Here is a 15,742-nt window from a genome sequence, read left to right as displayed (position 1 = left end):
GAGAAACAAAATTCTCTCTGGCCTGAATAGCAAGCGTCATGTCTGGAGGAAACCAGACACCACTCATCACCTGGCCAATACCATCCCTACAATGAAGCATGGTGGTGGCAGCATCATGCTGTGAGGATGTTTTTCAGCGGCAGGAACTGGGAGACTAGTCGGATCGAGGGAAAGATGAATGCAGCAATGTACAGAGACATCCTTGATGAAAACCTGCTCAAGAGCGCTCTGGACCTCAGACTGGGGTGAAGGTTCATCTTCCAACAGGACAGCGACCCTAAGCACACAACCAAGATAACCAAGGAGTGGCTACGGGACAACTCAGTGAACATCCTTGAGTGGCCCAGCCAGAGCCCAGACTTGAACCCAATTGAACATTTCTGGAGAGATCTGAAAATGGCTGTGTACCGACGCTCCCCACCCAACCTGATCCAAGTTTGAGAGGTCCTGCAAAGAAGAATGGGAGAAACTGCCCAAAAATAGGTGTGCCAAGCTTGTAGCATCATACTCAAAAAGACTTGAGGCTGTAATTGGTACCAAAGGCGCTTCAACAAAGTTTTTTTTTTTTTTTTTAAATAAATAAATTTGCAAAGATTTCAAACAAAATTCTTTCATGTTGTCATTATGGGGTATTGCAATAATGACACAGCAATAATGAATTTAAATAAAAAAATGTGAAAAAAGTGAAGCGCTATGAATACTTTCCAAATGCACTATAACTTGTTTAATAGTGACTTAATTCACTAGTGACTTGCTTCCTGTGCAGAGCTCTATTTATTTATCTATCTATTTATGTGTCACATACTGTTGCTCCCTATGTAGCATGTGCCAAATCTCTTCTTGTGAGGTTTATTTCAGTTAGAATGCTCCATTAGAAGGTACAGTATTTTCCTATATAGATGGCAGACAACAAAGCCACTCACTAGGCTTTGTAACAGAGTTATTGTGTTGGATCAATGGATTATATCTCAAAGGGACCACAATGAGAGTGTTGAAACTTGTCTCTTTGGTTATAATCCCTTCTTTTCTCCACAGACACTTTCCCAGATGATTACTGCATACATTTCCCGTCTCTCAGCCATCGCTGATAACAAGATCAACTGCGGGCCAGCACTCACATGGATGGAGGTATAATTGTCACTCCTGCTTTTTAACCTACAAGGTTTCCTGTGGCTGCCTCCCCAAATCCTGCCTCTTAAATACAGATGCAATTGGCAGCAAATTGACCATGGCGTGGTGTATTTAACAAAAGAGGTGTGTTTCACACCTTTGCTTTAACAACAGTAAATTGCTCCTGATGTCTCATAAAACACAATTCCATTTTAGTACAGACTTCAGACTCTGCGTATAATACAACAGTTCACACCCACTTTCTTATATGTAGTTAGTCATTAACAAGGATAGGAGACGCCTGACTCAACTTGCCTCAACGTTCCCAGTCGCATGAGCTGTTTGCTTGCTCTTTCCCAGCGTCTTGTGTGTTTTCCACTCTGACGTTGCATCTTTCAGGCCATCGTAAAAGGGAATATGAAATCACTACATAAGGTGTTTTATTGGTTACTGATTATATGCATGCGTTCATATGTTTTCATACGTCTTTCTTCACTCTCTTAGATTGATAACAAAGGGAACCACCTGCTGGTTCACGATGAATCATCTATTAATGTTCCCGCTGTAGCTGCGGCCCATGTCATAAAGCGTTACATCGCCCAAGCAGCAGATGAACTCTCTTTTGAGGTATTGTTATAGTAGTATTTTATATGGATTTAGTTTGTAGTAAGTTTTTGGAGTATTAGTAACTAAAGTGTAATTTTTCTTCAAAAGGTTGGAGATATAGTATCAGTTATTGATATGCCTCCTAAAGAAGACACTGGCTGGTGGAGGGGCAAACATGGTTTTCAAGTGGGTGTATTATACTGCATTATTTTTATTTTAATAATATTTTTTTATTTATGTCTTTAAAGGATTAGTTCACTTTCAAATAAACTTTCTGATAATTTACTCACACCCATGTCATCCAAGATGTTCTTTCTTTCTTCAGTCGAAAAGAAATTAAGGTTTTTGATGAAAATATTCCAGGATTTTTCTCCTTATAGTGGACTTCAATTGCCTCCAGATGGTTGATGGTCAAAATTACAGTTTCAGTGCAGCTTCAAAGGGCTTTAAATGATACCAGACGAGGAATAAGGGTCTTATCTAGAGAAATGATCGGTCATTTTCGGAAAAAATACAACTGTATATGCTTTATAAACACAAATGATCGCCTTGCATGTTCTTCTGCTTTACGTATTCTTCAAAAAGCTTACGCTGTATGTCCTACGCCTTCCCTATTCTACTTATGGAAAAAAACGGAACTGGTGCCGCGTTCATTCTGTAAGTTGAATAGGGAAGGCATAGGACATACAGCGTCAACCGTTTGGAGGCCATTGAAGTCCACTATAAGGAGAAAAATCCTGGAATGTTTTCATCAAAAACCTTAATTTCTTTTCGACTGACGAAAGAAAGACATGAACATCTTGGATGACATGGGGGTGAGTAAATTATCAGGAAAAGTTTATTTGAAAGTGAACTAATCCTTTAAGTTTTAATGTTTAGTTTTTCTTAAAAAAAAAAAAAAAATGTATGTTTTATATTGTAATATTCTTCAAAATAAAGTTACCATATATTCCTCTTATGTCATGGCACTGCAGTTTATTCCACTGCATGTGTAATTTCATTAAAAAGCCCATATGTGTTGGAAAACTGTCATCGCTTTAGAATTAGGTTTACTATACATTTGAGATGTTTTTGCACCTTTTTTTTGTGTCACATCTGAGTCAAAACATTACACATTACTCATTACAGTCAATGTTTCTCTTGGTGGTGATAAACGTGTCATAAAGTAATTGCTTATGATACGCAGGGCTATAAAAAATGTTTTCGCATTGTGCTGCAGCAAGATTGTAAATGTACAGAGGGACTCACAGACTTATTCACAGCTGTGTCTTTAAGAGATTTCAGACTGTTTAAAGAGAGTAATTATGGTAATTTTGCCCTTGGTGGAATGAAGTGAGATATTAAGCATTTTATCTTTCCATTCACAGGTGGGATTCTTTCCGTCTGAATGTGTGGAAATAATTAGTGAGAAAATCCCTTCAAATGTGACCAGCTCACTGGCCAAACCAGGTACACACTTTTTGCCCAGAATATTGTAAAATAGAGATGATTGTAACACCCTAAATTTCTTCGCTTAGAGAGATGACTTTACTTTACTAGTAACTTGAAAAAAGTAATCTGATTACATAACTCAAGTTACTTGTAATGTGTTAGTTACACCCAACACTGCATTATGATTTTTATTCAATTTCAAATGAAATTTTATATCAGGCTTAGGATATTTAGAGGGGTTACTAGCTGGCAATATTGATTTGAAAGCTTTATTTAAATTTTCTGCAGTGTCTAAGAAGCATGGCAAGCTGATCACATTTCTGCGCACATTCATGAAGTCACGTCCCACCAAGCAGAAGCTGAAACAGCGAGGTATCCTGAAAGAGAGAGTGTTCGGCTGTGACCTCGGAGAACATTTGCTTAACTCAGGCCATGATGGTGAGAGGAGAGAGGCATTATAGCATCTAAATCTTTCACTGAAATGTAATTTTGTGAAAATCATATTGAAAGTGCAGATTTAATGTGTGTTGGTCCAACAGTTCCACAGGTCATCAGAAGCTGCACTGAGTTCATTGAGAGACATGGAGTCGTGGATGGAATTTACCGCTTGTCTGGAATTTCTTCTAACATTCAGAAACTGAGGTGAGGTTTATTTATAAGACCTCATTAATAAAAATGTAGTATACATTCTATAATATTTTCTGTAGTATGAAAAATTTGTATATATACATTACCATTCAAAAGTTTGTGGTTGGTAAGATTTGGAGTCTTTTATGTTCACCAAGGCTGCAATTATTTGATCAGAAATACAGTAAAAATAGTAATATTGTGAAATATTATTACAATTTAAAACAACTTTCTATTTTAATATATTTTAAAGTTTTATTTATTCCTGTGATGTCAAAGCTGAATTTTCAGCATCATTACTCCAGTCTTCAGTGTCACATGATCCTTCAGAAATCATTCTAATATGATAATTTGGTACTCAATAAATATGTTGAACGCATTTGTGCCACATTTTTAGGATTCTTGGATGAACAGAAAGTTCAATACAGTTAAAAAAAATAGTATAAAAGAAAATGAATCAACTTCCTGTGTCTGCAGGCACGAGTTTGACTCAGAGCATGTTCCAGATCTCACAAAGGACACCTACGTCCAGGACATTCATTCGGTGGGATCGCTGTGCAAACTTTACTTCCGTGAGCTTCCCAACCCACTGTTGACCTACCAGCTATATGAGAAATTTTCAGTAAGCTTCAAATTACCGCAACACAGATACAACAATTTGTGTGTAGCACCAATATTGGAACACAGAGATGACGTTTTGGCATATTTTCCCAGGATGCTGTATCGGCAGCCACTGATGAGGAGAGGCTGGTCAAAGTCCATGACGTCATACAGCAGCTGCCTCCCCCACACTACAGGTTAGATGAGTCCACAGCATCCTCTGCTGCTCAGAAAGAGAATTGCAGTTTTCTTTTTTTACCAGATGATTACCTTTTTTTTGTGCTCATTAAGCGTTGGGAAAATATGTGATGCATAAAAAGAAAGCAAAAAAGAAATGCATCCCTGTTTAAATTTAAGTGGATAGTTCACCTGAAATAGAAATTATTTACCCATCTTCATGTCATTCCAAACCTGTATGACTTTTCTTTTTCTGCGTAACACAAAAGAAGTTATTTTGAAGAACATTACAGTTTTTTTTCATACAATAAAAGTCAGCGGGATCTTTACCGATAGCCTCGTGGGCAGCACCCCTGCGCTTTGGGCGACCCGAGTTCGAGTCGCGGCTCCTGGACCTTTCCTGGTCCCGTCCCCCTCTCTCTGCCACCTTGCTTCCTGTCCACTCTATACTATCAAAACTCACCAAAAATAAATCGGAGTCATAAAAAAAAGTCAGTGGGGAACCAGTGGACAAAAATGTTCTTGAAAATATTTTCCTTAAAAAAAAAAAAAAAAGAATGAAATGAGGGAGAGTAAATGATTTCTGGGCAAACTATCCCATAATGATATTAATGGACATCTTTCTTCTTATGCTTTGTTTCCAGGACTCTTGAGTTTCTCATGAGACATTTATCCCGTATGGGAACGTACAGTGCCGTCACCAACATGCACTGCAAGAACCTTGCTATTGTCTGGGCTCCAAATCTTCTCAGGTGACTTCAATAGTGCTTTTTGGGTAAATTTATCTGTAAATATGTTTTTTATGGAAAACTATCTGTCAATATATCCGTCCCTCAATGATATTGCAGGTCTAAACAGATTGAGTCAGCGTGTTTCAGCGGCACCTCTGCTTTCATGGAAGTGCGTGTTCAGTCGGTTGTTGTGGAGTTCATCCTTAATCACGTCGATGTTTTATTCAGTCCCAAACTCAGCACTCTGATCCGCCATAGCACAGGTGAGAAATGAGCCTCGGCAATTCTCCTCCCACCAGAATTGATTTTTAGATGAAACTCTACTAATGAGGATCTTAAATGAGCTCATAACTCTAACCTGAATCCACAGGCCACACCACTTTAGCTCGACCAAAGTCACTACTGGTGAGCTCTCCATCCACCAAGCTGCTTTCTCTGGAGGAAGCCCAGGCCCGGACTCAAGCCCAGCTCATCTCTCCCGTGTCTCCTGACAGCAAGTATATCGATGTGGGAGAGGGGCCTGCCGCCCTGCAGGGCAAGTTCCACACCGTCATAGACTTCCCTTCTGAGAGGTCTGTCAGTTTGTTCTGGTTTTAGTGTATTTATTTATTTTTTTTTATCATTAAGCAAAAACTAAGATGTGGAGTAGTAACTGAAAATTGTTGCTGGTAAATGTAGGAAGAAGGGCTCAACCAAAGCAAAGAAATCTCCCGTGGGAAACTGGCTTTCCTTCTTTAATATGGGAAAGTCTTCTGCTACTGCCAAGCCCAAACTGCACCGCCATCCCAGTGAGCCTAATGAGATGAAAACCACACCCCTTCCAGGTGCAGCACTGACTCTCTTTTTAATATAAACCTATATCTGTTCCAAACCCTAGTGAGCTGCCTAACCTAGAGGGCATTTTTAGTCATCATTGTCACACTAGATTCAGCACTCAAATGCATAAATAGAAAACAGAAACATACATAGGCACACTATTGTTCAAAAGTTTAAGGTCAGTAAGATTTTTTTTTGTTGTTTTATGAAAGAAATCTCTTAATCCTCTTTTTTTTTTTAATTAAAAATACAGTGAAACCTTAATATTTTGAAATATTATTGGAATTTAAAATAACTTTTTTAAAATTGTAATGTTTTCATGTGATGGTAAAGCGGAATTTTCAGCATCATTACTCCAGTCTTTAGTGTCACATGATCCTCAGAAATCATTCTAATATGCTGATTTGATAATTATAAGAAATGTTTCTTGAGCAACAATGTTGAAAACAGCTTTGATGCTTAATATTTTTGTGGAAAGCCTGATACTTTTTTTTTTTTTGTACTGACCCCACACTTTTGAATGGTATTGTATGCATATGTAGTCAGCAGGATAAAAATGTAGTAAATTGAACTGTGGTTCATTTTTACAGGTGGAAGAGGAGACACTGGAACACTAAGATCTGCTAAAAGTGAAGAATCTCTGTCCTCTTCACATAACTTTGAGGGTAAAAATCATTTTTCAGTTTATTCCATTTCCATACCTAAAGGTGCTTTAAGTTTTTCTTTTATACCTCTTAAAAATATTTCCACTGCCTGACACATAACACTTAATTCCTGAGATATCACATCTGTCTCTGAGTTAATGCGTTTTTGGGTTTGCTGACATGTCTTTGGTGCGGTTTAGGAGAAAGGGCATCTATACAGAACCTTTTATTACAGTTGTTTCCAGTGACTTATCAGCTGTTGTACACCTTGTTACTGTATATTCATCCATAGGCTAATCTCTGTTGTTTCTGCTCAGGTGGTTCAAATATCTATCGTCCACGTAGACCGCTGTCCACCAGTGATGCTTTGTCAATTTCCTTTAATGAGGATCTGTTGGAGAGCAGATTGACTGGAGACTCCCGGTCCAGTCTCAAAGACCACAAGAAGGACACTGTTTCCTCTTCCTCTTGTGTGCCAGCTCTTATATCTCCACCCCATGCTGCAGCAGAAGCTGAGTTTATAAGCATAGCCTCCTTAGACATAGATCCATTGGCTTTTCAGTCCACGCAGCCTGTTGATCCCACAGTACCTGACAGGAAGAAAAGAGGCAGTCGCAAGAAGGCGGGAGCCAGCCTCATTGAGTCAGAGCCTTCAGACAAAGTCACAAGTCCCTCCCAGCCACCTGATCTCATCCCACTGCACTCAGAACATGCAAATCACAAACCCTCTGAAGTGCCAGCTGCCTCCACTAACCTGGAGGTGGGCACCTCTAAGACTGGTCAAGTAGGCACAACAAAGAGCTCAGTAGCAAAGAGTAGTACTGTGTCCTGTCCTTCTGACATTATGTCCCTTGTGAAAAAGCCCAGTGTGTCCGTGAAAGGTGGTGAAGGCCATCAGCGTTCTGCAAGTTTTTGCAAAGCAGAAAATAAATCTGCAGATGTCAAGGAGCACAGAAGAGCAGACTCAGGTCAGTGGCAGCCTTACATTCATCCAAATGCTCAAATTATCCATATGCGTTTATAAAAAGGAACATATGTTCCGCTACAAGTGTCATCTACAGAAATTGCCAAACCCAACACTTACACTCATTATTTTGTTTACTTTCCCTAAAACAGTAACTGAATGTGTTAAGCTGTTAATTCTGAAAAAAATCAAACAGTAAAGTTTATGAATAAATCTTACACCCCTAATACTTTTTAAGTTGTACTTTATGTTTTATTGGATTAACAAGAAAGATTAGCAAGAAAAACACAATATTAGCAAAGCTAGCATTGAACTTGAAGGAATAGAGACAACTAATAGAGGGTATGCATTGATGTCACTCTCCCGCCAGAACACGCCCCCTCAGCCGAACTGAGTGGCAACAGAGCCTGCTGAACGACTGAATTTATAAGGGAAACTGCGAAAACGGGAGTAAAACAAATGATCATTAAAGGCTGGACTCGATGCAGTGTTCCTTACAACTTACCAAAAATCTAATGGTCCATGGATGTTGACATGCTGCCAGGAATCGTGTTTCCTGACATGTATATGTGCCTGATTTCAATGCCGGGGAAATACATAAAGCAAATTTGCCTGTGAACTCTTTATATAAATGCAGTATACTGTAGATAGGTCTAAATCTGGGTGATCACTCATATCAATGTTAATTATATCGTCATGTCATCCAGCCCTAAAATTGGTATAGTTTTATATCTGTTTATTAAAAACATCCAATTATGCAGAATAAAAGTTGGTAAATATTTGAGTTGTCAATACAAATATATAACAATGCAATGTAGGATATGATTTTTATCTCAAAATTCAACATATTGACACAAAATGATAACTGCAAATCCATGTTTCTCTGCCTGGAGTCCAGTTGTTTCTGTGACTTGCAGAGATCCATTTGCTTTGCTTTTCTGTAGCTTTCAGTAGTCTGTAAAAATATACCTCAGATTTCTTGTCAAATCTATTTGTACAGTCAATCACAAAACTCTTTTCCATTTTAGATGTGTTTTATGTGTTTTTCGCTGCATACACGCTGAAAACCAATGTCGCTATTCAGTCTTTTTGCCACTGAGTGGGTGTAACCGCAGGCACTCTGGCAGACTGTGACATCACATGCATACCCTCTAAAATGATGAGAGAAAGCTAACAATCTTAGTAAAACTAGCCTTTGACCTAATGGAATATGTGGAAAAGGACATTTAAGATAGGATATTTGCAAGAGAAAGCCAGGAATTTAGCAAAGCTAAATTTTATTTTGGTCCTGTGTTCCTCTATTTAAAAGTGTTGGTTTGTTTTTCTCCCTCTAGGTGCAGTGACATTTGAATGTACGCCTGGTTTGGTGAGGTCTGTGTCTCTCATAACTCCCCAGCCTTCAGTAAAGAGTGCTGCCCGTAGGCTAGCTCTAGCACTAGCAGAATCTGCCCAGCAGGCCACTAGACTCAGCAAACGTGGAAGCTCTGAACCTCCCACACCCATTTCTCCAGTTCATCATCAGAACCCACTTTTCACACTCCAGTTTCCTCCTCCTCTACAGACATCCTCTGATAGAGAGGAACAGTATGTGTCTAGGAGGACTTTCCCAGATCCATCAAGCACCATGTCTACTGAGAGCCACACCGATGGAGGCAGCCTACGCAGCACCTGCGCCTGCCATGGCAGTGAGAGCGGGCTCAGCTTCTCTGATGGCTGTGATGCACCAGCTGGTGGCCAGTGCACCCATGTGCCCTCCCAGGGTTTCTCTTCTCGCAGAGATCCAGAGATTCAGCTGGCTCCAAAGAGCCAGACAACTATGAGAGATAACATCCGCCATGTTGGAGTTGGTACAGATGGAGGTGGATCAAGCCTTGATGCTGAGATGGAGGTAGGTGGAAGTTTACAGCCAGCTCTTTCAGAGAGATTTTCTTCCTTGGATAGTCATTCAGCCATTGATGCACTGCACAACAAGCAGGCTGCTAATGCTGCCAACTTCCGAGCCATATTGGCGGAAACAGCCATGCCTGCTTCAGTGCATGAAGTTCTTCCACAAGCTTCAAGCACTCCACCAAGTGTAGTGTATCAGTACAAACCCAGAGACCAAAGGTCTGCTTACCCTCAACACTGGTCAAGTCCAGTCGGGCAAAGTACCCCTTATTATCAGCCTGACGATGGGCGTCCCCATCCCAGAGTTCTTTCAAGAAATTACTGCAATACCCTTGCACCACGATCCCTACACCAGTCCATTAAATATAAAGGTCAACGGGAAGACTACTCCTCAGTCGGTCTCTATAGACATGGAGGACCAAGGTATCCGCCGCTGGATGGAGCCTCCGTCTACCCCACTATCCGCAGGGTACGTTCAATGCACACTCCACCAGAGGACAAGTTTTTCTTCCTCCAGAATCAAGGCAGCCAGAGGAAACCTTACCAAAAACCACCGGCATCAGACATCCAGCAAGTGCGGCCTTACTTCGAAGATGGGAAGGTTCGGTATAGGTACAGCCCCTATTCAGAGGCTCGATACAATCAATATCGGGAGGACAGTCATGGACACACTCTCTCCTACACACTCAGCAAACTGCCTTCTCGTTCATCAAAGGTTATGGGCAGTACAGAGTACTACCACAAGCCTCTACGCAACCTCCCAGTGAACAATGAGTCAGATTTCATGACCAGAGATGTCGGTCTCCAGCCAAGAATGAAGAACCCTTCTCTCTACAGGGCTTTTAATTCAGGTTTATCTGATCGACATTCCATTAGGCAGGAAAACGCAGCCAAGGAGAGGTTGTCGGGTCCAGTTGTGTCCCAGCCCCATCTTGTAAGAGGCGACCGTCAGTGCCAAGAAACAATGCACACTAGGAGCAGGTCAAACTCTGGGAAGGAGATGCTGATTTCAACTGAAGGGGCTGATGGGAAATACAGGGTGACCATGGTGTCCCATTACTCCCCAGAGCACCCACTTTCTGAGCCTGATATGCCTGTGCCCTCGAAGTCAGACAGGCATGGTAGTGGGCAGGGATCTAAGTCAGCTCTTATAATGAAGCAGAGTCGATCAATGCACAACTATCCTCAACACAGGCTCGAGTCCACAGCACTGCCACGTAACCTGACCCTACATAAGGAGTACAGCTGCCCCGACTTCAAACAGACCGGGTCCAGCGATAGCTTTGGTGTCGCACACCGCAACCAAGACAGGCTGATGTATAAGACTCTCAGCAACTCCAAAGAGGACTACCAGTACATTCGAGCAATGAGCAGGGACCCTCAAAGGTCTAAGAGATCGCAGAGTGTAAAAACTCGCCATCCAAATGGTCAAGCGAAAATTACCCTGGAGCGGGACCACAGACTTTCGTTCTCTTCCCAAAGTAGGACAAGAACTCGTAGCATGTTTGTGCCATCTGACTATTCTGAAAGTTATGTGTCTATACATCCGAAAATCCCTAAGAACAGCCGAGCAAGTTCTGGTGTTTTCCCGAACTACGGCTGCATGCCGCTGCATAGTAACAGACTGTATTCCACAGCTGTGGGCCACGCAGGTTTTCACAAGACAGAGCTCAGGCCTGAGATGCAGATATATGCAGAATGACAGATTTCTAAAATTAAATAAATAAATTATTATCCAGAAATATACAAACTCTGCAGGGCAGTGGTTTTCTATTGCTAATCAAATTAGAATAATATTTAAAAAATTTAAAAATGCTTTAATTGTTCACTGAAGGGTGTCTTTCACTGTATACTCTATATATTACAGTTCAAATGGCTTAAGCAAACTGCGTAAATTTGAGATATCACTCATACATTATGGTAATGGGTTATCGTGGCTTTATTGCTACTTTGATTTGTTGAAGTGTGTTGTTAATGTTGTCATTTTGTTACTAGAGGTTGCAAAAATAATCAAAATATGGTCTTTAATAAAGAAAAATTAACAAAGGCTTTCAAAGTTTGCCACAGGAGCAATATATAGGAGCCACTGCCTTGTGTTTTTGGGTGAAGAATGTTTGATTCCACAGTGATGGTACATCAAAAAAAAAAAAAAAAAAAAAAAACACACAGTTATATATGTCAATGACATCAGCATATATGATCTGAGATAATAACTATGAAAGGTCATAGTCTCCCCCACCCCCCAGAAGTTTTTCCCTCTGAATTTTATAATCATGCACTTTATAGTTGGTCTGTGTTATGTAACAGGCACTTTAAACATGATCCTTTTTCACTTTTTTGATTGTCTACATTGAGTTAAAGATGTGAGTGAGCTTTCATTCGAACCATTAGTTCATTTGAATGGTAGTAATCATCACATGGTTACATACATATATGCTGTTTTTATCAACTGCTGTTTTAGTTTTTAACAAGTCTACTGTTATCTGTTCTCGATTTGTTTTTGTTTTTTTAATGTATTCACTTTGCTTTACTCTCATTAAAGTTATTTATTCAAAATCATGACAAGTACCCTTGCACCTAATGTAATCAGTGCTTAGACCATTATGTTTTGTTTCTTTTGACAAAATCCTGACAGTTTTGCTTTCAAGGTTTATTGGGCTGACATTTTATACCAAGCACTATCACCCTAAAGCATTTTAATCTGACTCTTCAAGTCAGGAAGTTAAATTACTAACATACAGTCCTGTTATTGTTCCGTTTTAATGAATGTTTCATTATACATTAATATTAATGAGACTGGTTACTATATTTGATCGTCCCTTCAGGTGTTGAGCAGTGAACAGCAGAGGGCACTGCAGCACCGTCTGGAGGACATACCTAATGATGAGGTTTCCTCCATATGCTCTAACATGAGGGCACATCAAAGGTTCAGAGGCACTAGGTTTCTGATGCAATACAATTATTATTTCTGCAAGACGACGTTTATTGTACATTATCCCAGGCATTTTGGTTTTAAGGTTTTGAACTGTCAGGATGTTGACTTAAATGAAACAAAGGTGGTGACTTGCGGAGTTCCATGGCGGATGCTATATTAAATGCTAATTGTTTTTTTTGTCAGTCAGACCGAGTGAATTGAACAGGAAATGAGTTGTCTTGGCTTTCCAAGCTGTAAAATGCTCTAAAATATAACCCTTTGCATTTAATTTGTATTTTGCTTCAACATAGCTATTAGTTTCTAAAGTACTAGCTAATTTGTATCAAACAAAGGCAGTGGTCTACAGTGGAGTAAAACATTATGTCCTGAGAGAATGCTCTTGCATGAGGAGCATAAGATCTATTCTTTAAATTCAATGAACGCTTCCATCCAGCAACCAGCTAGCTGCAATTTTTGATGCTTCTGAAGGCTGAAGCCAAATAATTCATAGGTGTTCAGAACTGAAGAAAGCAGATCACTAGCAGTATGGTCTGGAACACATAATGGACCGATGTTGTGTTATGCAGAAGTTGGCTGAGTAAAACCGTATTTCATCTCGTTTTCATTCTGTCTGAAGAGTTTGAATTGGAACTTAAGTAAACCACAAAAAACTTTAACATTGGCTGTGATTCAGATAATATGCTCTCTGCTCTGTCATTTTCAGCCTAAAGTAATTGTGTGGCATGGGCTAAAACACCATCAACATACTCTTTAAAATCATGTTACGTTGTTTGTGCGTCAAAGTGGCTAAGTGGTGTTGAAAAGACTATTTAGGAGCAGGAATGTACCATATAAGACTAAAGCATCACTATGCTGTATGGGTGCCACTAACAGCTGCAGAAATATGCTATTTGGCGAAATTTGGAGCCAACAACAGATGCATAGACTAGAGAACCCGCTGACATACTCTCATACTCAGTGTGCAAGAGCTCTGTGTGCAGGCATAAGCCTGGACATACTGGGTCCACAACTAACACAAACACAGTTTGAAAAGAAAATTATGCTAAATCACAGATTAAAGGATGTGCTAAGGTTGAATAAAGAGCATTGTCGTCAAGCGTTGTGCTTAAGTTGGCTTAGACAATAAATCATTGCATTAGGCTATACAATAACCCAATTTGTGTCAATGTAAATTTCTCCATAAATATATGCAGCAAAATTTTCACCCAATTACATGCTTTTAAGGTCCATTCAAAAACAAAATGGGCACTATAAAAACACCTTAATAAAATGAAATATTTCAGATTTATATTTTTTGCAAAAAAAAAATAAAAAATTATTTCATCATCATAGCTACTATATTCAATGGAGACAACAATGCTTTTTGCCAGCATTATGATAGTTACTGCTGCTGCATCTACCAGTGGATGGGGCCAAACTTTGACTTAGGTTGACAACTGGATTAAAGCTAATCAAGCTAATCATTCTAAAGCAATGAAGAAACTTATGTAAAACCCAATATATCTCACCAACATTTAAAACTTTACTGGAGCTCAATTCAATTTACTCAATTTAGCTGTAATGAATTGCACACCATTTTCCCTTCCCAACTCTCATCTATAATCTGACCAACAAATTAAATAAAACATTAGCCTATTAAAAGTTACCTAACTTTAACAGAGTTAGTTACATTTTAAGTACAAAATTGCCAAATAGCCTTTTCTCATTTTGCTCCACCAACGAAAATATTTTAACAAAGCCTCCAACAATTAGGCAAGACAACTGTTTCCTAGCAACACACACAACTTGCATTTCTAAATTAATTAGTGTGATTGAACAAATCAGTTGAGCAAATTATTCAAATGACTCACTCATAAAGACAAAGTTATAGTAGATGAAACCTGTAGAAGAATCCCCACCATGAATGCACAGACGGACAGGTCACGTTCACATAGCAGCAGAATTGTCAGTCCTGTATTTTGAGTCATTAATATGGTTACGTTCACACACAGTTCGGTTATTTACAGGAGCGACAACCGCATTCTGTAACTCGTAACATTTGCAGGACTCGCCGCGTTCAAGGAAAACCCACACTTTGGGAACGGAACCGGAATGGACCACTTGTTGTCGGTCATGTCATACAGTGCGAGAGAGCATTGAGAGTTTTCATGTATGGTTTCGGCAGATATCAGCTGTGTGTCATCTGAAGGTTTTATATCAAAGACCGTAGAATAACACAAGAGTATAGAGTATAGAACCCAAGAGGCGAAACTCTAATCCTTTTTGAGCAACAGCCACTGACGCTCCAGTAGCGCGGCCGCCATTATGGGGTGAAAATGCCAACTGGACCATAGAATCCTTCACATCTTACGCACCCAAAAACAGCAAATTTCACTACCAAATCAGAAGCGCAATAGAACATTTTTCAAATTAAGTCATCAGTAAATTTTACAGCACATACAATAAATGTTGTATTGTCTTATATATGTTTTATTTTACCAGTTGTGGAATCCAACCATTAATCCATCTGAGGTATGCCTACTTTGAGTATTTTCATTTTATGCAACTTTACACATTTATTAATAGTAAATTAATAATGAATACATTTAAGATCATTATGTTTGCAGCGAACAATATAGATCAGACCTAATGGAGCAATAATAGTATTACACCACTATCTGAATTGAGATATATATATATATATATATATATATTGTACGTTTTAGTGGATCTCGCTACAAACATAATGATCTTATAGTTAATACATGAGGCATTGCTGTGTCCGTTATCGCATAATTCCCACTTTTGGACACTTTTCCTTTAAAATACAACACTGCAAAAACAAGCTGTTATTTTCTGTTATATATTTATTATCCAACATTCCCAATTTTTCTGATGCATGTCTTTAATTTAATTTCATATGTTGTTATTAATTGAGTGTTTATAATGCTAATACTTCAAATAATTTTAACCCAAACTGACTGGGTTTCTAGAGAGCAAAGGTCTTTTGAAAAAAGTGGAAGACTTAAACACAAAGTGTGTAAAATAAACTGTTAAAAGGATTTGATGATCACCACTGATAGTATTTTATTCTGTGTTGTCATCATCCAGGTTGGATTTCAGCTTTAATGTATGTTTTTTTTTTAAACAAAGCAGCTGATATTGCCAGAGAAACTAGTGGATTGATGACGCAGGGCTGCTGCTGTTGCAATGGAACATACTATTGAGTTTCGCT

The 15,742-nt window shown here is 39.2% G+C and overlaps 1 protein-coding gene across 4 annotated transcripts in view; it reads left to right on the top strand.

The window, feature by feature from the left end:
• arhgap32a (Rho GTPase activating protein 32a) overlaps positions 1–12,079 on the top strand; it is a 32,890-nt gene extending 20,811 nt beyond the window's left edge. For all 4 annotated transcript variants that reach the window (XM_067366031.1, XM_067366033.1, XM_067366032.1 and 1 more), the window contains 15 exons: positions 1,036–1,128; positions 1,615–1,737; positions 1,825–1,902; positions 3,084–3,165; positions 3,436–3,585; positions 3,687–3,789; positions 4,252–4,396; positions 4,489–4,571; positions 5,196–5,303; positions 5,400–5,545; positions 5,653–5,854; positions 5,961–6,106; positions 6,689–6,763; positions 7,060–7,710; positions 9,041–12,079. In XM_067366031.1, coding sequence (XP_067222132.1) covers positions 1,036–1,128; positions 1,615–1,737; positions 1,825–1,902; positions 3,084–3,165; positions 3,436–3,585; positions 3,687–3,789; positions 4,252–4,396; positions 4,489–4,571; positions 5,196–5,303; positions 5,400–5,545; positions 5,653–5,854; positions 5,961–6,106; positions 6,689–6,763; positions 7,060–7,710; positions 9,041–11,295 — 4,440 coding nt within the window. In that variant the 3' untranslated portion in view covers positions 11,296–12,079. The remainder of the gene's footprint in view (positions 1–1,035; positions 1,129–1,614; positions 1,738–1,824; positions 1,903–3,083; positions 3,166–3,435; positions 3,586–3,686; positions 3,790–4,251; positions 4,397–4,488; positions 4,572–5,195; positions 5,304–5,399; positions 5,546–5,652; positions 5,855–5,960; positions 6,107–6,688; positions 6,764–7,059; positions 7,711–9,040) is intronic.
• The last annotated feature ends 3,663 nt before the right edge of the window (positions 12,080–15,742 follow it).

This window comes from Chanodichthys erythropterus, chromosome 17 (genome assembly GCF_024489055.1).
Source record: "Chanodichthys erythropterus isolate Z2021 chromosome 17, ASM2448905v1, whole genome shotgun sequence".
Lineage (NCBI taxonomy): Eukaryota > Metazoa > Chordata > Actinopteri > Cypriniformes > Xenocyprididae > Chanodichthys > Chanodichthys erythropterus.
The sequence above is the reverse complement of the archived record's forward strand: the minus strand, read 5'-3'. Positions and strand labels throughout refer to the sequence as shown.